This window comes from Chiroxiphia lanceolata, chromosome 3 (genome assembly GCF_009829145.1).
Source record: "Chiroxiphia lanceolata isolate bChiLan1 chromosome 3, bChiLan1.pri, whole genome shotgun sequence".
NCBI lineage: Eukaryota > Metazoa > Chordata > Aves > Passeriformes > Pipridae > Chiroxiphia > Chiroxiphia lanceolata.
Genome location: NC_045639.1, coordinates 35,650,244 through 35,673,415, shown reverse-complemented (window position 1 = coordinate 35,673,415; position 23,172 = coordinate 35,650,244). Strand labels below are relative to the sequence as shown.

At 36.0% G+C, this 23,172-nt stretch overlaps 1 protein-coding gene across 2 annotated transcripts in view; it reads right to left on the bottom strand.

Annotated features, from left to right (window-relative positions):
* The window catches only part of SMYD3 (SET and MYND domain containing 3), a 409,206-nt gene that overhangs the window by 341,043 nt on the left and 44,991 nt on the right, over positions 1-23,172 (bottom strand). For both annotated transcript variants that reach the window (XM_032682896.1, XM_032682897.1), the window contains exons 2-5: positions 20,904-20,967; positions 14,767-14,874; positions 13,631-13,688; positions 8,334-8,470 (exon numbers count right to left, since the gene is read on the bottom strand). In XM_032682896.1, coding sequence (XP_032538787.1) covers positions 8,334-8,470; positions 13,631-13,688; positions 14,767-14,874; positions 20,904-20,967 — 367 coding nt within the window. The remainder of the gene's footprint in view (positions 1-8,333; positions 8,471-13,630; positions 13,689-14,766; positions 14,875-20,903; positions 20,968-23,172) is intronic.

The following is a 23,172-nucleotide window of genomic DNA, read 5'->3' as shown; positions in this document are numbered from 1 at the left end:
AAAGGAATTAAATCACTAAGGCAAATTAGGTGATCTCCTAAAAGAAATACTCCTGGGTCTGACTCTGCCAGTCAATCAACATCTAACTTAGCTGAAGACAGCATGGGAACTTCCAGTGTAGGCATGTAGGGAGAGGCAAGCAAGAAAGTTGTCAGTTGTAGAGTTCTTGCACCTTGCTTGAAGTATCTGCTGCCAGCCACTATTACAGAATAGCTATAAGCACTGTCATGCCAAGGAACTATTTAAGTTAGCCTTTGTCAGCTTCAGGTTGCTATTGTACAACCACGCTGTGACGGCTGCTCACCAAAACAGTATCATAGCCTAATTGTTTCTTTCTCCATCTTATTTCTACACAAACTTCAGAGTAGTTTTAATCAAATAGAATATGCCAAAAATATTTTAACATCACAATTACAGTTGGAACAAAAAGATACATACTGGGGAATAGAGAGATGACACACTTCTGAGGACTGAATTTCATGGAGGCAGGTATCATTTAATTGACATCCACTGAAATGCCTGCATATGACAGAAGTTGTCTCATCTTCTATGGATACTTGAACTGTAACAGCTATTTAGCTCTATAGCATAGCTTAGACAGACAACGTTATCCTAATTTCCAGAGGGACTCTGAAGCAGCTCAGATAATTGCAAGCCAACAATAACACCATAAATACATGGTTCCCCATCCTATATTCAAAGAGAATGGTATTTTTCAACCGACTATCAATCTACTCCAACGCCATTCTGGAAGTAAAACAATTTTTTGCCTTTTCATCTATTAAACATGTTAAACAAGTCTCAGAGCTGATTAATAATCCTTCCACACAAAATTCTAGCTCTGCTCAAAGCCAAAACAAACAAGCAAAAAATGCTTTAAGCAACCCCACTACAGATCATCCTAAAGACAAGGATAGAACAGTTTGCTGCCAACAGCATTACAAGCAGTTATCAGGTTTATCCTCCTCAATTAGATGCTTTTAAAATTGCTGATAATGGTTTCCATTTACTACTCAGATCTTTACTAAACATCTCCATGACCTTGTTTCATGCTGGCTTTGCCTAAAAATAGGAGATGCCTCAACCCCACATATTTTTGTACATGTACTCCAATTACTAAAACCACTAAAGCTTTTTATCATTACTGCTTCCAGTTCACTCCATAAGGGTGTCAGAAAACAGACTGATGTATATCACGTGCCAGAGACCACTGACTTTTTAAACACTGTGTTTTGTGGTTATGCTGTGAGCAGCATTAGGCAAAGTAAGGGTAATTAAGTTCCTGGCCACCTGGATCTTTTTCAGTTCTGCACTAAAACAAACTAAAAGAAAACCCAAAAAAATAAAAACAAAACAAAACAAAGTTGCAAAATAGCCTACACTTCCCTGACATTAATTTCTCCAGAGTCTTTTCTGTCATCTTACTTCCAACTTAGCATGACAGAAAAAGGTCAACTAAACAAGAAGTATACACACACTTTCCTCACACACGCTCTCCCTACTCTGGCCCACTCAAGGAGGTAACTTTTCTAGATTATGCTTTTCAATCTGTGCTGAATTAACTTCCTTTAGAATTAGTCTTCTCACTACCCCACCCCCTTCAAGAGCAGAACTTTCTTTCCTACCGCACACAACCAAATTATTACAAATTCTACCCAACCATTCCTTGTTTTAAAACTCTTCTACCTCATTTTCTGTATCCAGTACTTGTTATACTAGAGGAAGTTTGTAAAACAGATGGTGCACACTGCAACCAAATGAGGGGACCCAAATGATACCATAAATTTAGTCTGAAGTATCGAAGTCTTACGATCTCACTTTCACTGCAACAAACTTTGTTAGCAAAAGTTTATATTTTAATTGTCATCACACTGCTCTAATTTAAAACCAGACAGAATGCTTGAAGCCCTGTTTCATGGTCTGGTATAATATCCTTTTGCTCTTCAAGGTAACTTTTGTGACTAAAAATTAAGATAATTGCTATGGTAAATTATCTCTCCAAATTATAATTCAATGATGAAATAACATGACATCACTAAACCTGAAAAATCACATTTGACAGAAATAACTTCCTGTAAAGATTCAACACCTTCATTTGGAGAAGTAAAGAGAGAGAGGTCTTATCAGACTGTTTATCAGTCTTATTCCAGGGTACTGTTGCAATATTTCTTCCCATTTTATTGAAATGTTTACTATTTTTTCTCTAATATCTATTTGCATCATTGCTTCCAAAGCTGATGCACAGGGGCTGTCACTTTGTCTGCAATCCTGACTTCAAGAAAAAACACCAAGCTAACCAAATGCCACGAGAAACTTAGTGAGAATCCTAGCAGCAGTATAGATCTATTTCTGAACAATTAAAAAGATACAACTTAAGACATAGCCTCTTACTCACAACTGTATATATTCCAATTGTCTTTATACTTGCTTATTGTTATATTGTGGAAACAAGCAGCAGACTGTGACTGCTACACTATGTGGTAAGGGCAGATGTGATTTGCTTCTGATTGCTTTACAGAACTCTTATGAAAAGGCAGCTATAGTATCACTTCCTATTAGCCTTAATTTTCTTATAATTACTTGTCTGCTACACAAGAAAACTAAAAATCTTATTCAAGTTCTTCTTGAGCCCTATCGGTAGCACTACGCAAGTGAAAAGCATTACTACTCTTTCACAAACATGCTGAAATGACAGGTAGAGGTAAATGAAAAACAAGAAGGTCAACTTCAGATTTTCTGCATACTCCTACACTTTCAAGAGTAGCAAAATTGATGTGAGATAACCCTGTGGTCCAAGACCAAGGAAAAGAATTATGAAATAGCCTCAAGACTTTCGCTACCTTTCTTTGCTAAAACAACAGCTCCTGACCTTTTTCACCTCCGAGTACTTAAAAAAATATCACCCTTCCTCAAAAGAGCTAAAATGCAGAATGAAAGTTATGACACAGATTAGTCTGCATCATGGACTTTTCTAGTGCTATTCTCAACTCCAGAGGTTAAACAGGCTTCTGCAAGGCTGTTTAACAAATCCAAGAGAGCCATTTTGTCAGGAAGCATGAGCAGGCACCTGAATCTTTATAATGTCTCAGTTACTGGAGCATCACCAAAAAAGTGAGTTTAAAATCCTGAAGTCCAAGTATGTAAACAATAAAATCCAATATTCAAATAAATTTTGTCCATTTGCTATGCTGCACAGACTAGTGCTTAGTTTTATCCTAATACATTCAATTTTTCCCATTTCCTTCGGGTTTGCCTCCTGCAGAGGCTGATCTTAGTTTATTTTCCTCTTGCTAGATAAGACAGCAACTCAGAATTGACAATAAATGTTAGGAAGGTGACCACTGATGTCTTCTGAGTACAAATATGAAGGTCTACAATAACGAGGTTTGTTATCTTCCTGTGGAACACACTGGAAAGAGAGTACAGAAAAATTCTCCTGAAATTATTTTGGCAGTAACTGAGCACAATATTTATGATCACTGCAAGTCAGTTCTTAACAGCAGCAGGCATGAAGCTTTTAATGGCTTAAAACCACACACACAGAGTACAGGAGAGAGAATTCACCATGTCCATATTCCCACCAACCAAAACTCTATCCACAGAAACACTAAATCAACAGAACTTTAGGCAAAAAGACAATCACAAATCTCATGAAATAGACTTAACAATGGCAATAGTCAGAGAAAAAGGTTCTGATACAGTTTGATGAGGAGAAACATCCTCCTACAACTTTAAAATAAAACCAAGAATCAAGAAGACTGACAAACATAAGTGTATGTTGAGCACCAAGGCTTATCCATTTTTGCAAAATAGTTTCTTGGGCCACGACTTAAAAATATATATCAGTACTGGCCTGGTCTTCAATTTACCATGAACACACAAATTTGCATGAGGCAGGGTAGCAGCGTCCATTAGCTTTGAATTACACAAAGAACAAGAACAGATTAAACATGCACTTGCTTTTGTAATCTCCAGGAAAAGAACTTCATGGCCTCCTAATCAAAGGGAAACTTAACAAGTGGATCCAGAGTTAATCAGATTAGGAGACCTGGCATCAGAAAGCAACCTTCACCTGTGTGTATTTAACAATTCTTAACCTGCTCATAACTTTACTCTTAACTTTATCGTAATTTTTTTTTTTTACTTTCTTGTCACAAATCACTTTTAATTTCCCTGCTAACATGGATTACTAAATTAACCAGTGAATCCTAAGAAAGAGTCAGCTACTGAAAAAAGTACTGAAGAATATCTTGACCAGGCAGATATATCTTTTATTCCAAGGTCTTCTCAGAGAATGCATGCTATCTGATGCCTAAAAGATCTAAGGGATCAATGTGAAGATCAAACATACTTTATCCGATTATATCATTAAGTGAGACTTTCCTTCAACTTGCACTTAAAAAGACACCCAAATAAATTACCATAATTTAGAATTCAGACTTTACAAAGGTCAAGTGACACTGCTCAACTTCTAGTTCTCTTCTATCTATGCAAATACTTAGCAAAATCTTTTAACACTAAAATTTCTTTTAATTGGTACTAATACCTTTTATGTTGAAAAGAAACTCTTTCAAAGCATTGAGTGGAATAAACAGTAAGTATCAAAAATTTAAAAGAACAAATAAAATATATCTAAACTTTGATAGGAGGAATAAACAAAGGATTTTAAAGAGACCAGGGCACTTTGTCTCTTGAGGAATGTACCTCTGCAGTTTACAGAGCCTCCCTACTTCTTCTTAAGTTAAAAATAAATTCAATTACACCAAGCCTAAATGAACAACTAGTCTTTTGGTTGAAATTGTTTGTGGGCACACAGAGACTAGCATACAGCATCAAACTTATATCTCTTCTTCACTTTAATGTCAACTTCACAAACCTCAAAAACATAAGATGGAAAATATATATATATATATTTATATAAAAGTTGCACGTATGTTTCTAATGTATACGGATAATTTTTTTTCATGCTATCATAGACTTACAGCTCTGCACTTAGCCTTGTTTTTACTGTGTCTTTGATCTGTGTCAATTCTTAATTGAGGACTATTTCACTCACACATAGGTGTGTGACCTCTCCTGGGAACTGAATGAAAGCAGCACATCTACTTTCAAAGTAAAATCTGTTCATAAGAAAAAGTGTCAAGATCAGAAATGTAGGAACAATTAAAAATTTCAGAAATCTAAAAATTCTCTGTCTAGTCCCTATCACCCCTTGTGCAGTTAAGATACTATCCAGAAGGTAAAATTTTGCACAATAGAAAAATTAGGAAGACTGCTATTTCAGGAGTTAAGTCACATCTCTGCTCTACGGGGTTTCCAGCATCCTTTCTCTAAAATTTTATCAACAGTTAAATCAAAATATCCTTTAGAAAACTTTTCCCTTCCAAAAAAAAAAAAATCTTTTTTAAGATTATTAAACTGCTCTAGAAGTCTGCTATGTAACAGTTCATTAACTGTCACTGGATTTTGTCTTACTATTATTTAATGACAGAGGTTACTATTCTTATAAATGCAAGGACCTGAAATTAGATCTTTAAAATGGCTATGATTCTATCAAACATCAGAATCTCTTCTTTTTTCTCACTAATTGGAAACTTTCAATGCATTTCAAAATGCTCAAAAAGTTAATTCTGACACAGTATGAGTAGTTCCAATTCTACGTCTACACTTGGTCTAAAAAAACCATCATCTTAGGCCTGATTCCAGTCAGTAGAGTCACTCACAGTTTTACAGTCAACATGGTAAGTACAGAATTTATTCAATGTCTTAAAGTAGTTCACATGGTTCTGTCTGCTATTATGAAAAGAACCATAAATATATACAAAAACTTGAATTCTTTATCCGGCATCCATTAAATATCTCAAAGGATTTCAGGCCACCTCCTCACACATGTAAGTAAAAGCTGAAGGATAAAAGTAAGGACTGATTTTATCTCAAGGTTATGGAAACATCATTAAACCATAAAACCATGCTGTCAAAAATTTATCTTGACATTAGAAAATGTCTCAGTGGAGTTAAAGCTTTAACACATAATTAGCTGCAGATAATTCTGTTTAATACTGAGGATCAGAATTTTAAAACAGTCACAACCTTGATAAATGGCATGATAAATAAACTGGTTTCCAAAAAGTGATCCGATAACAAGAATGAGAAAATTCAACTCCAGCTCAAAGGACAGTTGATACAAAAGCAAATTGTCAAGTAAGAACAGGGCAACACTGTCATAAAGGAAGGTACATTACCCTTCTGAAACACCTCCCCACCCAGTACAGCTTTTTTTCTTTTTTTTTCCCCCCACAGGTCTCATGCAAACTTAAAAACCATTGGGGTGAAATTCTTTTCCCACAGAAAGAAATGGCCAAATTTTCTTTGATTTTCAGTGGGCAGTTTCTACAAGTTTGTGCTCATGGGGGCTCTCTCCCTATTAAGCATAATAAGCAAGTGAATAAAACTATAATTAATCTTCACAAAGACAAGAGCAGTGGCCAGCAGAGAAAGAAGACTGTTTAAAAGAGCTTCCGAGAAGCTCTTTTGACCTAAATTAGTTGGAGATTTTCCAAGAAGTATCTGGAATTTAGTCATCTCACTGCAGGACCATTTTTCTCTTTTGTCTGGCAGTCTGCTTATTTTCCTTCTTGAGGATTCAGCATCAAACAGAATAAAAAAAATGACCTTTGACTGGATCTTTTTGTGGCATGCAATGAAAGAACTGATCCAAAAAAGTTCAATGTTCGAATAAGCACCTACTGAACTTGAAAGGAATGCTGGAAGAGGTTGAGAAAACAAGATTACATCTTGAAGTCATGTATCTGTAGTATTTCTTTATTCTATGACCACACAGATAAGTCATCACAGCTGGTCTTTTTTAGTTATACTAGAGAGAAGAGACCACAAAAGTCTTATCAGAGATTTTACAGTTCCAAAGCCTTAAATTTTACCTGCTGAGAATAAGCATCTTTATTCAGCTTAAGAAAAAAAAAAAAAAAATCCTACAAGAATGTCAGAAAATGCCTGCTGCTACCTCACTGGGATAGGGGGAAATTAAATCCATATTTTAATATAATATCACACTTCATAGCACCTCATCTAACACCAAATTGGAAAGCCTGTAAAATGCCACGTGGAAAATTAGAGTGGTAACAAAGTCTTCCAGAAAGAACTGTACTTGACTGAACTCTGAATGAGATACTAATTTTACTCCCATGTAAAGCACATGGATATATGTAGTCAACTGCTCCTTTCTGCCAACCAACTCACCTGTTCAGGTCAGATCCTTCTACCAACACAAGACAGTAAAACAGTTGCAATGAAGACTAGTTGCAACTTCTAATCACCAATAAAATAAAAAATATCCAGAAGAACATCACAGTTGATTATATTTTTCTTACTTCTTCTGTTCATAGCAAAAAAAAAAAAAAAAAATCCCATAACTGTGCAAAAAGGTTTTTAAAAATGTAAAAAAATCAGATATAGTATTTTTACTTCATTTCTTTAAAAGAGCTTTTTTCTTTTATTTGTATCGGAAGAAAAAAATGTAATAGTTTGGTTTATTTAATAAAAGAACACATAAAACAAGTACAACATGCATAACTTACTCCTATGGTAGAATTTATCAATCCATTAGAATGAAAAAAAATTAATGGAGTTAAAACTGAGTATTCCCCATAAAAATTATTTCTGCGCCATTATTCAGATTTAGCATTTTGAATTGAAAGCAATGAATACATACGGCAAAGCCAACAATATTTATTTAGTAACATTACATTTTACATATCGTGAAAACTAATTTCAAATACTTTACATGTAGTCTTCAAGCATAGATAATCCACAACGCCCCTCAAGAAAGCAGTTTGTGGGATACAAAAACCTGTCACAAACACCTGTTAGCATATACTACTAAATGACAAAATGAGATGTAAATATGTCTGCAACTACAAGATATTTCACCTTGCAGAAAAATTCCAGGCTGAAGAGTGATGTTATATGTTCTTTATTACTGTGAAAAAATTACTTTGGTTGATTGACTCAATTTTATTTGAACTTGCTTGGGTTTTTAGGCACCCTTTCTTTTTTTCCCCAAGAGCTTTAGCATGACAATTTTAAAAAAGGAAAAGAAATAATATCCTCTGGCTATTGCTTTAATTTTGAAGTGTTACAATTATATAAAGTTATACTTTTGCTTAAATACCAACTGAATAAAAAAATAAATAGTTTGATTTCACTTTGTCATATATCACATTCTGGATGTATCTACTAAACTCCCACTCCAATATAGGACAAGAACACAAGGAAAGCATAATTTATGAGTTGTCAAGCATGATTTTAACACTTACTTTTGTGAAGATCTGAAAAAAGTCAATTGCAGGTGGCAATTGAGACTCATCCTGGATCTCAGTTTTCAAATACAGTTGCAACGTCTCTGCAAGGTGCCTGAGGCCATCTTTCATTTCTTCACTTAACCGTTCAATATCTTGAGGAGAAAGGAAAAAAGTACACCATGTCATAAACAGAACATTTCACCAACATTTTGAAAATGTCCAATAGCAGCCATACAGTCTAGACATTTCCAGTCCCAAAATTAATCTTGACAGAGGGCAATTTTGACAGAGGACAGACATTTCTTTTTTTTTGTGACAGTTACCTATCAACACACAGCAGAGTTTATCACATTGCTACTGCCAAATCATATGAATATGATGGCAAGTTGAAGTTCAAAAGCCAATAAATAAAGTAGATGTGTAAGCAGATGTAAGACACATAAAAAATCAGGCATCTGGGTTTGTAACATTAACCACATTAAAAAATATGCTTGAAAGTTTATGCAGTAGTACTTGTTTTATTCTATATTCTTCACAGATGTGTCAGAAACACTTCATGCTAGCAGATGAAACTGAAAAGTATTTTAGAGACAAAAGGAGTTTTGTACACTGCAGCTGGTAAAAAATGAATATGGAAGAATATTAAGTAAATATAATTTTATTATAAAGCACCACTATTCATGTTTTACAGATAGAAATCCTGAAGTAGAAAGATACACAGTGCTTTATTTTCGACTGAAGCATTATGCATGCATCAGTCCCCTGATAACATGGAAAGTGAAACTCTGCTGCTGCCCTAGTAAGTTACCACCTGATTACCTGCTTCACATTTTCTTTCTCCTGTCAGTTAGTACAATATAAATTAGATCTAAACGCAGAATGTGAACGTGAACAGATTCAAGCACCAGTCTATAACAAAAGGTAGAGATTTATTATGCACTATGAATCAATTTTATCTCTGTATAATAGTGAATTGTTATTTTATTATAAATATGTATCCTTAAGGGAATGGAAATAACCTTTTACCAAGAAAGGTTCTTTCATGTACTTTAGATCCAAACTTGTGTGTCTCCTGGAAGGACAATTCAAGATCTGTGTTCCCCTTTAAAGCTAACTGCTTAGTCACTTAATTAAAAAGATGATTCAATTAAAGTAGAGGTCACTTGGTTTATTCAACAGGAGTCTGGTGTGTATACTTGGGTTTCCATAGTCTATCCCATCTGCCATCCCTCTGCTTGAAGGTGTTTTGTCAGTTGCAGCTTGGTTATCGCAGTTGCCATTTCACACACAAGTGAGCTGCTTTAACAGTCTCCTATGAACTACTACTGGCAGAGCATCAAATGCTGGCTTACTGAAATGGCAAGTACCAATGGTTAGCTACCAGCCAGGAGTCTTCCAGTGGAACCAGCTACAATTTCATTCTAGTCTGGTATGGGTATCCTTATTTGCAAACTCTTCAGTTCTGTTTAGATTTTCTCTGGAGTCACTGAGTGTCACTCTGCTTAGCTGAAATGATGCAATCCTACCAGTCCACTGTGTTATGGCAAATACACCCCTTTTCATGCACATATTGAATTGGAAAAGCACCTATATCTCCTGTATATTGTTTTCATTTCAGTGTAAAGTAACACCTTCCAAGATCTGCTCCCATTCCAATGGTCAGTCACCGCTGCTGACGTGTTACCTACAAGCCATATCTGGGATGACTCTGCAATGTGCTGAACAAGCAGTGACTACAGAGAAATCTTAAGGGTAGTATGTCTCTACTTGGGTTAGGGAAGGAGAGACATGCTCTCCCAGTGCAATCGTATTCAACTCCTCACAAAGGTCAAACCAGTTAGTACTAAGAATGCTGAGATATGCCCTTCCACACCCGGCACAAAGATGATTTAACCAAATTATCTGCCTTTTTATAGCTGCCCATAGCACCACCCATCTGCATCTTAACAGCGTGGACATTGCAAGCATGAATGAATGTAAATATTAGAAATCCAGACATGTATATTCTTAACAATGTACAGAAAATCTCTGGTCTAGAAAAACATAGTATCTATGAGGACTGTGTCTTCAAGAAAAGCAGGAAATTTCTAGATGACTGAAAAATCAAGTTTAAAAAATATAAAAGAAAAATCATAAACACATACTTGCATTTCTTATATAATATTCATTTGAAACCAATTGCTTTTTTCTTCAAATGTAATTATCAAGACATTGACTCACATTAAACTATCTGACACACACTGCAAAATATATTATAACAAAGAGAGGAAGTCATGGTATGTTTCACTATTAGCAATAAACACCTCTAGAATGGAGAAGAGGAATGGTATAAGCAGCATGTTATAAATGGACATTGCAGCTTAGGATAGATGTGAACATGAATACCAAAACCAACTGGAACTTCTGGAGAACTGACCAGAGATGGGAACAGAAATGCAATTATCCACATGGAATCTGTCCAGGACATAAGAGCTAATGATCCAGCAAAAATCCCATGGCATCCTTAATGGTAATGATCAAGACATGGTTTTCACAGCACATAAGAAGACAAGGCCAAAAGTAAAATGACATGAAATTTGTGAATCTTTTCATTTTCTAAGAAAACTTTTTCAATTACTTAAGATCCCTGGTGTGGGAGACAAAATGCTACAAAAGGCCAGTGGAAAGTCTTCTAAATAAGGTATGGGGATTTAATTATGCAACTCTGATACTGATACAAGTAGCAGAATATCTACCCATAGTAAGGCACACAAACTCTTTTCTGCATACTGAATCTTGGTAAGTAAAAACAATGATAATTTCTGAATTACTGTAACATGTAGGGAGCCTGTAGGTAAGGAAGGAATTGTCTTAAAATAGGTAAGAGCTAGCAAAAGTAACAATGCACACAGATACCCCTCCTACTTAATCTGAGTTTCAGGGTATGCAACGAATTTGAAGGAACTCTGGAGATGGGAACAGAACTTTATAAAGGGCTTAATGCCTCCATATAATTTGTTGGGGTTTCATATATTACATATTTCATCAGATAATTATTCAACAAGTGTATAAGACTTCATATGCTTCTGTTCCGTTTATGTCTCACACACTAAAAATCAATCCCCTGTATAAAGTAATGTTAAAAAGTAATAGTGTAAAGCACATTGAGACAGCATAATGACAATAATAATTTGCAAACATTCTGGACTTCCAGGTGGGGGAGCGGGGAAAAAAAAAAAAAAAGGAAAATAAAGGAGTATCAATTAGAATTCTGTCATATTTCTGAATAGTGTTGAAACACTATCTTACATTACAAAGATTCTTCCTAAGAATTTTTTTGCTTCAGACTATTATAGCCTGTATTTTTAGTTCATGTGATTCCGTCCAAAGACATCTTTTCCCCTATATACTTAGGCCTCTAATAAAAATGCATTTTTTTCTACAGATTCTACCACATAGGGAAATAAAGGAAATCTTTATCAACACCATCCACAAATCATACAGTAAATGGAAAAAGTGTTATTAAATAGCAGCTTTTCAAGGATATAGAGACAGCAAAAAGTGTCACAGCTACAAGTTGTCACAGCAACACAAAACACTTTTGGACTGTTTTAACTGCAAAACCATAGAGACCATCTATTCACTCTAAAAGGGAATCCAGGAAAACAACAAAAGTAAAGAATCTGCCAAAATCTTTACCTAAGATTATGCATAGGCCATTTGTACTGTATTCTGTTAAGTAGCAACTTCAGTTAATGTCTAGGAGTCCTGAACACTTTGTGCTGTGGAGTTAAGTAGATTACACAGAAATTGTTGTTAAAACTCCTAGAGTAAATACAGATGGAACACTCTCATCTGCCTCCTCCTAAACTAATTGGCTATGGACCTGTCATTGCTCTATCAGTGAGATGATAATCACTCTATCCCTATCACAGGCCATATCAGGATTTCCTTTAGAATGAGAATTTTAGCAGAAATTCTAGTCATTCAACAGATTTTTGTACCATTTCTCTCCAGAAACTTATCACACTATTCCCTTGTCTCCAGTCAACTCAAGGAAAGCTGAGATCATCTCCTGAAGGCTACTGTGAAACCTCAGTTTGTATGTAATGATCAGGTACACAAAAATCTTTGCCTACACTAGAGACAACTGCTATACAAGTGATCAGTATTTAATTTTTAAAGGGAAACTCTTCCCTCCAGCTCCTCCTGGGCCACTCTGCAAGCAGACATTGGTACAGTAAAGATTTCTTTCCTTGGACCCCAGCAGTACCATGAAGCATAAAAGCCCACAAGTCTTCATCATTTTAACTTCATTTGAAGCGTCTGTTCTCCATAAAAACCTTGTTACACAATTTGAGAATATCCACTGCAGAAAATCATGATGTTTGAAATAATTGAAATGTAACCCATTTTAATTTGCTACCTTAAGTTCTTTTGCCCTTGCAGTTTGGAAGAAGGCAGCAGAATGTCAGGAGGTACAGAAGTAAAAATATAATACTCTGTATTGCAATTTTTATGTTTATGTGGGTTTTATTTTTAACTAACTATACCAATAGATCAAGCTGGTTTATAGCCAAAGCTTTGGAAAATACTAAAAACATATAGAGGTAATCAAAACATTCACATTACTCTACAGAAAATCCCTCTAAACAGATGCAAGAATGAACCAAGGATGCATTTCTCCCTTTCTAAGTCTTTAACCTTTAAGATGCCACAAAATCTGGAAAAAATGTTTTCTATATCAGCTTTAGCTCTGCTGAGAGATTGTAATAAGCATCCTTTCCTACCCAAGCAGTTGAAACTTGTGAAACGACAAAAGTAATACCTGCAAAATTTAATCTTTTTTTCCTCCATCGAAAAGTCATGCAGAAGAAAGACATATACATATCCCTTGTAAATTTTACATTTCTTTCCTTTTTCTGGAAGTTCTTTTGAAGCTTTATGCAATAGTACATAAGTATTAAAAAAGTAAAACTCAATGTAAAAATGTATGTATTTTTGTATATGTATGCAAAAATATTGACACTGTATGTAGTGAGGCACACATCAGTTAAATTAAAAATGAACAGGCAAGATGTGCACTGTAAAATGAGAAAAAAATATTTAAACAAAAAATCATGTGGAAGTTTTGCTGGAAGAAGGTACATATGTTTTTCCCTTGATCTTAGAAGAAAACTGTTCTTCCCCACAGAGGTTTTAGCAAGTTTTGTCTTTGATTCTGTTATTCTACAGAGCAAACCTTCAGAAGGCAAGCTGCAAGAAAATCACATGGCCATTCTGTAAAGTAGACTTTGGAAGTATTTCCTGAAATATGGCTGGCAATTACTTACTTGACTGAAGATCGGCAACAGAGTAGAGTCTCTCAGAAAGGCATACTGACTGTCTGAGCTGTAGAGAAAACCAGATAATTAACACTAACATACCATAGTTTATCTTGAAAACACTCTAAAAGATTGATTATTCCATGTGATATATCCATAAGATAATATAGGTAAGGTTAACAGCATCAACATAAATGCAGTACTTTGCATAACTATCCTAAAAAAAATAATTTTTTTTGTTGTTATAATTTCTACTAATTTTAATTTTTTTTTAGCACTTTGACAGCTGACCTTTAGTAATTTACTTTGGCCCTTCACAGTATAATTGAAAGCAATTTATGAGGTTTACAGTTTCAGATTTCATGTGACTATAATTAATGCACAGTATTACTAGGTACATATTTGCCCTTTAAAAACCATCATGCACAAGCTCTTCCCAACAATGTATGATGTGAAATCATATTTTATCACCTCAGACCACAACAAATGCACACATTTTTATCCAGGACACAGAGCATCATGGAAGGCTTAGCAAAAAAATTAGCAAATCCCTTTTGATTTACAATCCCACACAGTCATAAGCCGCTTAACCTAACAGAAAATTTAGTCCACATAAAGTAATCAAACTGTGGGAATGTCAAACACCCAGGACTTTGAAGAGACTTTAAGAAAAAAAAAGTCATTGAGATTAAGAGAACCCAACACGGAAAGCATGGCCTTATGCCCTCTAAAGAAAGGGCTAACAGCGCTTCTGTCCTTACCATTCATTCAAAAAAGGCTGAATGAGGTTCCCCATGAAGTTAATAGAAATGCACCAATAACTCCAGTAGTACTGAAGGAAAAACAAAGTCTCCCTATGCCTTCCCTACAGGTATAAATAAGTTTGGAATGCTACCACACAGTCATAGGAAAAGAAAGTCAATAAACAGCTCCCTTGAGCTTAATTATGTCCAGTTTGGTATCTCTTGATCCTTTCAGCATTTCTGCAAATTAGTCAGCAATCTTGTAACGCACTATGCAGTCCAATTTTGTTCAGCAGTCCCAGTCACTTCAGCCTTCTAGTTCTTAATCACATTAAAAATGTAGAGTGAGAAACTATTTATCTGAATCTGCTGCACTGAATTATCTAAAAGAATGTCACTTACTAGTTTAAAAACAATCCTTCCAGCAAGTCTGACAGAGTCTGGAGGAATATTCGGCTTGATGCTCTTAAGACATCTGCATTCCTGCTTGTGGTCCAGCCAAGCTTCTTTCTATTAGGATTTTTTAAAAAAGAAAAAAAAAAAAGAAAAAAGTGCATGTTATTATACATAACATTGTATCCTATTTTATATATATACATATATATTTTATTTATATATGCACACAAACATGCTCAAAGCTGAAAGTCAGCTCCAAAGGACCATGAAGGGAACCTTCCTCAGTACAGTGACCCTGGTAGCCTCCAACACAGCAACCCTGGATGCCAACTGCAGAAGACACAGCAGCACATATGCTTTGGTAGCATAGTCCAAGAACGCAGCTAAAACATGAGTGTCGTGGAAACCAACAGTCTGGGTTAACCAAGCCCATCATGCCGTCTCCTCCTCAAATGTAATTAACTGTGCAACTGATACTATGGACACTGGAGCTACAGCAGTGCAGGTTCAGGACACAGCATTATCACCATTAGGCTACCTCTGAATTTAAGAAAATCTAAGACAAACATAAACAAAAAACTGCACAGTTAAGTTCCTAGGCCATTTCCTCGCCAATACAAACCTTACTTAGTCTGCTTCATACTGACGTCTGACACCACTGTACCATATACAAACATTGCGTCTGACACCATTAGTACACAAAAGGAGCAATTGAAGATAGAATGAAAACTGCACAGAAACCTAGAAGAAACACCTTCATTTCAGCCCCATGTTCCTGCTACCACAAATAATTTTCCTTACCTTTATGCACCATGCTATAAATTGCATCATCAGCTTAGTTTGCATTGATATCACCATTCCAGCTAGCTGAAACTTTTATTAGATAAAAAAAAAGTGGGCTCTGATTCTCATTTTGCTGTGGCAAGAAGCAGTAACAGTATGTAGCTGCATACTTCACAAGACAGGAGAGAACTAGAAAGGATACTAGCCAACATACACAACACTCCAGGTACATGTTCCCTCAGCAATTAAGACTGCAGAGACCTTTGGAGTATATTCACACCACTAAATGCAGCTGCTTTAAATCAATGGTCAAGTTTTACGCACTTTCAATGCTGAAAAAACTGTCCCCAAGGATCTCTGAGCTAACGAGGCATTAATGTCCAGGGCTGGAAGGACTTGTGACGATATTTTCACAATTCAGACCAGGAGTAGTCACTGAATCCAAAAAAGAAGATGGAACCAAAAATATTTTAGTTGCATATACTACCTGAACCTGCAATTTTTGTTTCATGGCCCACTTTAATTAAGGTAGCACACAGAGACTAACATTTCCATAGCAGAGAAGAGACAGGATGACAAGATAGAGGAAAGCTGCTATATATTGAAATATGTCTTTTTTTCCCCTTATTCATTGTTTCCTCCAGATCAGTGTAGAAGAGCAACAAGAATGAGTCATCAGCTAAAGAAACATCGTTGAAGAGACCATTTCTGACCATCTTTTTTCCTTGTCTTCCCTCTTTACATGCAGAAAATTCTGTTTATAATTTACAAAAACTCCAAGTCCATCCCATTAACATACTGCATATTTACACATTTTATTTGCATATTCACAGTTTATGTTTGAAGCCACACAGCTGCTTCAAATAGTTTTAAGAGCAAATTGAAAGAACAGGGCACAATGAAAATTTGCTACAATGACAAGAACTCAGAATAACCAAGGGCTTCTGAAGGTGTCACTTTCTCACAGATATGCAGTAAGGGGAAAAAAAATGAACTCAGAAAAACAGTTTCCATTAGGTAACTGTCACGGAGAAAATGATAAAATGTCTAATATAAAGAGATTACATGTTCAGCAATTAAAAAAAAGGAAAAAAAAAAGAGAAAATGGCAGACATGTGCAAGGGCACATCACACCTGTGGATGCTGACATTCTAACTATAAAGATTCCATAGGCAATCACACAATTTTCTTCTTAAGCTGCATAGAAGAGGGGGAATTGTTTCAAGTAACTAGGTTTCAGCACGAGTAGCATTTATTCTATTTCATTCCAGAATTTTTTTCCCTGTGTGGTTTACACATAATAAATAAATTGGACTTTTTATTTCTTTCAGATACATATGAGATTTGTGATTTCATTTCATTTACCCATAACTCTACAAGGGGAAAAAATGACACCAAGAAGGCATTAATCCAAATACAGTTAGTGTCCTGTGCTGTCTGACAAATATAAGTTAAGTATTTAGTGCTGAACAGAATTATCCTTGTCTAGAAGAAACAAGGTCATGCTTGTAAATGTCCAGACATCATTCTGTGTAATATAATTACACTGGCATTTTTATCCCACTTAAACTAAAAATGTTCTATGGAGTAAGCCTTTATCTGTCAAAATTTTTCCTCTACATAAATGTCGAACGGAATTTTAAACATGCTAGAGGTGACATCAAAATGATTAATAGCTTACCCAACCAATAAAGCCCTCCTGAGATGAAATATGCTGTACCACATAGCATCATATGCCATGTTTCTTTGAGATGTGTTCCCACGTGATAAGAACAATTCAAATACATGCCTTCCATGAAACAGCACTTCGGCCAAAACTGATGTCAAAAAGGAATTAGTCTGACTCCTCTGCAGAAGGAGCTGGAATGGTGACTGCCATTCTCTTCCTCCCAACTGGTCAGGGAGAGAGGGGAAAGCTCCAGATGCATTAAGCATAATGAAATTCAACAGTATTTCTTCTCACTACCACTACAACAATGATACAAATTACAGAACTTGAAACCATGAAGATTTGTGACCCCGGAGAGACTTAATTTAAGAGTCAGTCTCTAACAGTAATTATTGGATGGGCTTATGTTAGTCCCACAGTTCTTTGTGGGAGGTTTTTCTTAATTCTGTGTATCCTGGATTTCAGTCAAGGTTTTTATATTCCAGATCCAGCATGAGTGTAAATACTGTAATGCAGAGGTATGGTCACCTGGTGTGACCCTTCTCCTCCATGCCAGGGAAGGTCTTCCAATTTTGCAATAGATTTTTTTTTTGCCCTATTAGAAATGAACACTACCAGAAGGAGGCAAAGAAAGGCAAAGTGACCAGTGTAGGTCAATACACAGCCCTCCTCCTCCAGCCTTGACTACACTCAGCAACTCGGAACGAATATCCCTCCTTTTATTTCCTCCCAATGCATTGTCTCTCATTCAAGCTCAATACATCCCAAGTGCAAATCCTCAGGCTTTACCCGGGTGAAAAGGGTCAGCACTCACATAGCTTAGGAGATAGTGCAGCACAAGCTGTTTGCTGGTGGCAGATTGAAACTGCCCACTGAACCAGCACTACACAAACTCTAATGCGTCACTGGACAACCCAGGCACAGGATCCCCTCCTGCTGGCTCAGGGCACAAGCAAAAAGACCACTCGCATATGCCTGCAACACCTTGCATATTTTTAGCTAAGCTATTTTGCCAATGTGCATCCATTCTTTCACAGACATATGCTACCCCAGTCTCCCCACAGTGCCTAAGCCTAAGAAAGATCCTAAACCAATGTTTATGAAAAAAAGGTTTCCCTTGTCCCCTATGTAGGATGAAAAAAATTGATTGCTTCCTGCAGATTCATGTACCAACGAAAAGCAGCTAATTAAGAAGAGCTCATGAAGAAAAAAAATCAAAGGAGAATATTTTTCCATCGGAAGGTTTTGGTTTGGTAAAAGGAAATAATCTTTAATTTACAAAGGATTGTTCATATTTTTACAGAATGTCTTCTTTTTTACTGAGACATTTCACTTTTATTACATTATTTCAACAATGTTGGATAACATTGTTGAAATCACAGTCTGAATTCTGCCTGAAATGACCCTCCAATTTGTATGGGATTATCATCGATATCACTGGTCCCCAATCTAAGGGATGCATCATATTAATAAACATTGCCCGGGGAGATCACGGCATTATGAGGATTATGAAGAGCAGGAGACATGGTAATTCTGCATTTGAAGAGACACCCAAGTGAAATCAGCTTGCTTCGACTGGCCTGAAAAATAATGGTAATGTTTGAAATTTGGAAAAACTCACTTGTAATTTTCAATACTGACATTATGGAGATTTGTAAAAACTGGATATTCTGATTTCTACTTTTTTTTTCCAGGACTCCTAGCTCTGCATACATATCCCCTTAAAGGATAATTATTCTCACAGGAAGTCTCAGAAAGAGAAACATTTCAAAACTATTTCTTCTCCTTAAGGTTAGCCTGAAGAAAGTTTTTTGTACCACGTGACATTTTAAAACAAATGAAGATGCTTACAAGATATTTGCAAGTTAAAAAAATGGCTCTTTTTAGTACATCCTGACATAGAAATCCCCTGCTGGATTTACTTTGAAGTTTCCTTTACAAAGTCTATGTTTATCCTAAACCTAGTTCAGCTACTGAGATTAACCTTTGTTTTTAAGTCAGATTTTTACATTAATTCTGATTTCCTTTAATGTGTTAACCACAAAACTCCAAAAAACTAGCAGATTTTAAGCCTAAGTGTTTTGATTTGCAGTATTCATTTAACACACACCAAAAAATAAATCATTCTGCAACTAAGTGTAAACTGTAAATGCAACTGCATAACTTGCATTTCAAAATTATCTGTATTTATAATACTAAAATAGTCCTGTTCTGTGAACATTCACTTTTTTAAATGTGCCGACTGCAGTTTCATTCAATACCCTGCTGTTTATTTGTTGATCAATTAGTTAATTAGAAGTACACGTATTAATGAATTGCACTAAAGCTACAGAGGCTAAGCAGGGCACAGTGCATTTGGTTTAGCTTTGCTAACACCTGCTATAAAACCAGAGCTGCACAATAGTTTAGCTACCTTATCAGAATAAATAGGAATTGGAGGACAGTTCTCAAGAGAAAGAGATCTGGCTGGTCTCAGTTTTATCTTGATCATCTGTCCTGGGTCAGCAATCCCAATAAATTCACTGTTTTGACTGAAAAATAACTTTTTTTTCTGTTATCTCAATTGCTACCTAATATCACAGGATATTATATAACATTAATTCAATATTTATTTATATTGACAGTTCAAGACATTATGTAATCAAAAATACACAGCATTTTAAGTGCAGATTACTTTTAACAGCAGTAGCCTGTCTCACTGAAATCATACCTACAGCTGTGGATGGCTTCAAGCTCACAAACCCCAGAGCTAGAAGCATAAAGCAAAAATACCCAGGACGCCTTCAGGCTGTCCCTTTTGAATCCTTGAAGCACATTCACATAGCTGTGTTCTCCAAGGAGGAAGCCCCATTTCCTACATTCATTGCCTATACACCTTGCAGATTTGCTTGTGCAGGTCAGTGCCAGCACAGTCTCATTTCACATTAGAGACCTGTCAACAGAAGCTTTACCAATGACTCTCCTGGAAGATATTTGTTTTAAACGTACCTTGAAAATACTCTGGTCTTTTATATTCTTTACAGCCATGTTTTCCTTATGATCTCCCATAATAAATCTACCTGTGGCATTATTATTGATGCTACAGTAAGCACCTAATGTATGTTGCACACACATGCCATATGATGAATCAAAACGACATATCTTCCTCCTTTCCCTCTCCATATGTTTTAATCCCCAAAAGAAGGGGTTTCTGGCATGTTGAGAATACTACAGATTATACTAAGGCAGAATTGTTTATAGAAGTACATGATACGTGAAAAAATCAGCCCTGAGGAGAAACACTTCGGGATGTTGGTTGACAAGACACTCAACATGACCCAGCAATGTGCAATTGCAGCCCAGAAAGCCAACTGTATCCTGGGCTGCATCAAAAGCAGCGTGACCAGAAGGTTGAGGGTGAGACCCCACTTGGAGTGCTGCATACAGCTCTGGGGGCCCCAACATAAGAAGGTCAAACATCATACATTTCAACTTAATTTTTGTCTATTGCACTGATTTTAATCTTATATTTGTAACTATAAAAATATTCAAATAAAACGAGGTGGCATGTTTACACATCCAGTCCAAAACTACGAAGAACAAATTGCAGTGCGGAGGTATGACAACATGCAAACCGCAGGCAGACCCTGTAAATATGGTGTTCAACTGCCTGTTTTCTTAAACCCTTCGTAGCTGTTATTTTTCATCTTACCTGACAAGATTTACCACAGTATTTAGCAACCTTGCACTGAGAGCATCTGTGCAGATGTTCATTCCTGTTTAGGAAAAAAAAAGAAAAAATATCATAAATACAAATGGAGTTTTGTATTTATCCTTCTCACATAACTAGCAAATTCCAAATATTCCAATGCAAGAAATATACATGAAAAACAAAAATAGTCTAAAATGCACTGTTATGCAAGAAGAAATTGTGTATAATTGTGTTCAAAGCTATCTTCATAATCCTTTATTCATGTCACTCAACACCTCTGGGGCCACGTTGGACCAACAGTAAAGTTATAAAATATGCTTTTGTCATATAGCTATAACTCTGAGGAGTTTGATTTTGTAGATAAAATTACAATTAGAGCTGTGCAATACAGGTAGCTAATCTGTTTACTGAGTCTTAAGCAAGCAAATGTCACTATCTGTCTTAAACAAGACCTTGCTGTGAATCTGCAGTAGTGACATGAAATTTTATCTTTATAACAGAGTCTGAAGTTGACACATCAGCAGAAATTTCTGTTCTGAGAAAATACTGCTGGACAGTGGATAGTGAGAACAAAATAAAAATTCATGGGGGGAGGATAAAAATCCAATGAAAACCAGAAGGAGAACTATCAGACCTGTACATCACAATCTAAAGGCTAAAAGCACCTTCTGACCATAGTACTGTTTTCTGATGGTGTCTTAATTTACAGTTATATGAGTTAAGAAAATGTCACTGAAGTTCTGCAAATTTTGACAGCAAGTAACCATTAAATGTGAAAGCACAGACAGAGCAAGTCTTGCACCTCAAAAATATAAGCTCAAGTAAAGATATTTACTTCCGATAAGTAGAAATGAGATAGATTTTGGGGCTTCTCTCCTCTCTTATTTTCTTGTAAAAGATAGTGAACATGAGACATTATTCTGGTAACACTGCCAAGTGTTCGCTTTGATACCTTAACATGCAAGGTTACTTACATGTATTATCACCATTCACTAGGCTGGAAAAACAGTATATGGGGTTTTGTCATTGTTAAAACTGAAGGCAGAAGATTCACATTATAGACACAACAACTATCTGGAGTTTATGGACAACACAACCCTTACTATTTCCCCTCACAATTGCTCATGGTCACCCCTCGACCTTGGTGAAGCACAGTATCTCACTAGGTGCCTCTATTATCTTATGAGAAGCACATGGCTGAACGCAGCTCAGTTACACCCAAGAAACTGTCACCGTGAGCTACTCCTCAGTAGTCCCTTCTCCATTCTTCTACAAGGCAAGGAGAGAAGTGTTAGCCATGCCACTGTCCCCCTCTAAAGGCAATTTTAGTAATGCAGTCTTTGAATTGCTGTAGTGCTTTACATTTAGCTGCCTCAAATCTTACTATATGGATTAATTCAGCTTTCCAATTTAATTGGGAGATAATTAAGCATCTAGCACAGCCCATTTCAAACTGAAGGAACAAGTTTAAACAATCAGATGAAGGACCTTTCTCTGCAAGATCCCTGGTACATCAATACCAGGTGTGATTTTTTCACTTGCACTTCCAACTGATGCAACTAAAAGAAGGTGTAATTCACTGTCTTTGCTGTCATCAACAGAAAACTCCACTGCTGTTGTCAGCAATCTAGAGGCTGAATACTATATACTCAGATTCCCCACCCAACTGCTTTAAAACATGACCTTTATTTCTTCTTTTACTTACACTGCTCAGTTGTTCCCAAATTTTAATTTTATGGGTGACTTCAAAAAGGTATAACCCTATCCAAAGGCCACATCCAAAACAGGCAGTACCAATATGCCCACAATGCCCAAATATGCCCAAACTTCAGTCTAGAACTTCTGGATAAACAATGTAGCCCACTTCAGCTGCGACACCAAAATTATCAAGAGTAGAGGCAGAACACCAGAAATACCACAGAGCATCCTCTAGCGCAAACTAACCTCTCCTTTTCCTTAAGTCCCACAAGTGGGAAAGGTATTTCAATGATATATCAAATTTTTGCTACGTTTGAATTATTAAAAATAAGAGTTTATGCACGATCTTAGAACTCTTACAAGCATTTGAGGAGTTCAGATAGCTGCATTGGTCAAAGATTGAGAATAGCATTATGAACAGGTCCTTACAATCAAGTAACAATCTTTTGTACTGCATAAAAATCCTTATTGTGTTGCACAATGTTTTGTAGGCATTCATACTAACTACCAGGAGAACAGTAATTTATAAATATTTCAGATGAAAGTACACGTTTTGCTACCGCATTCTTTA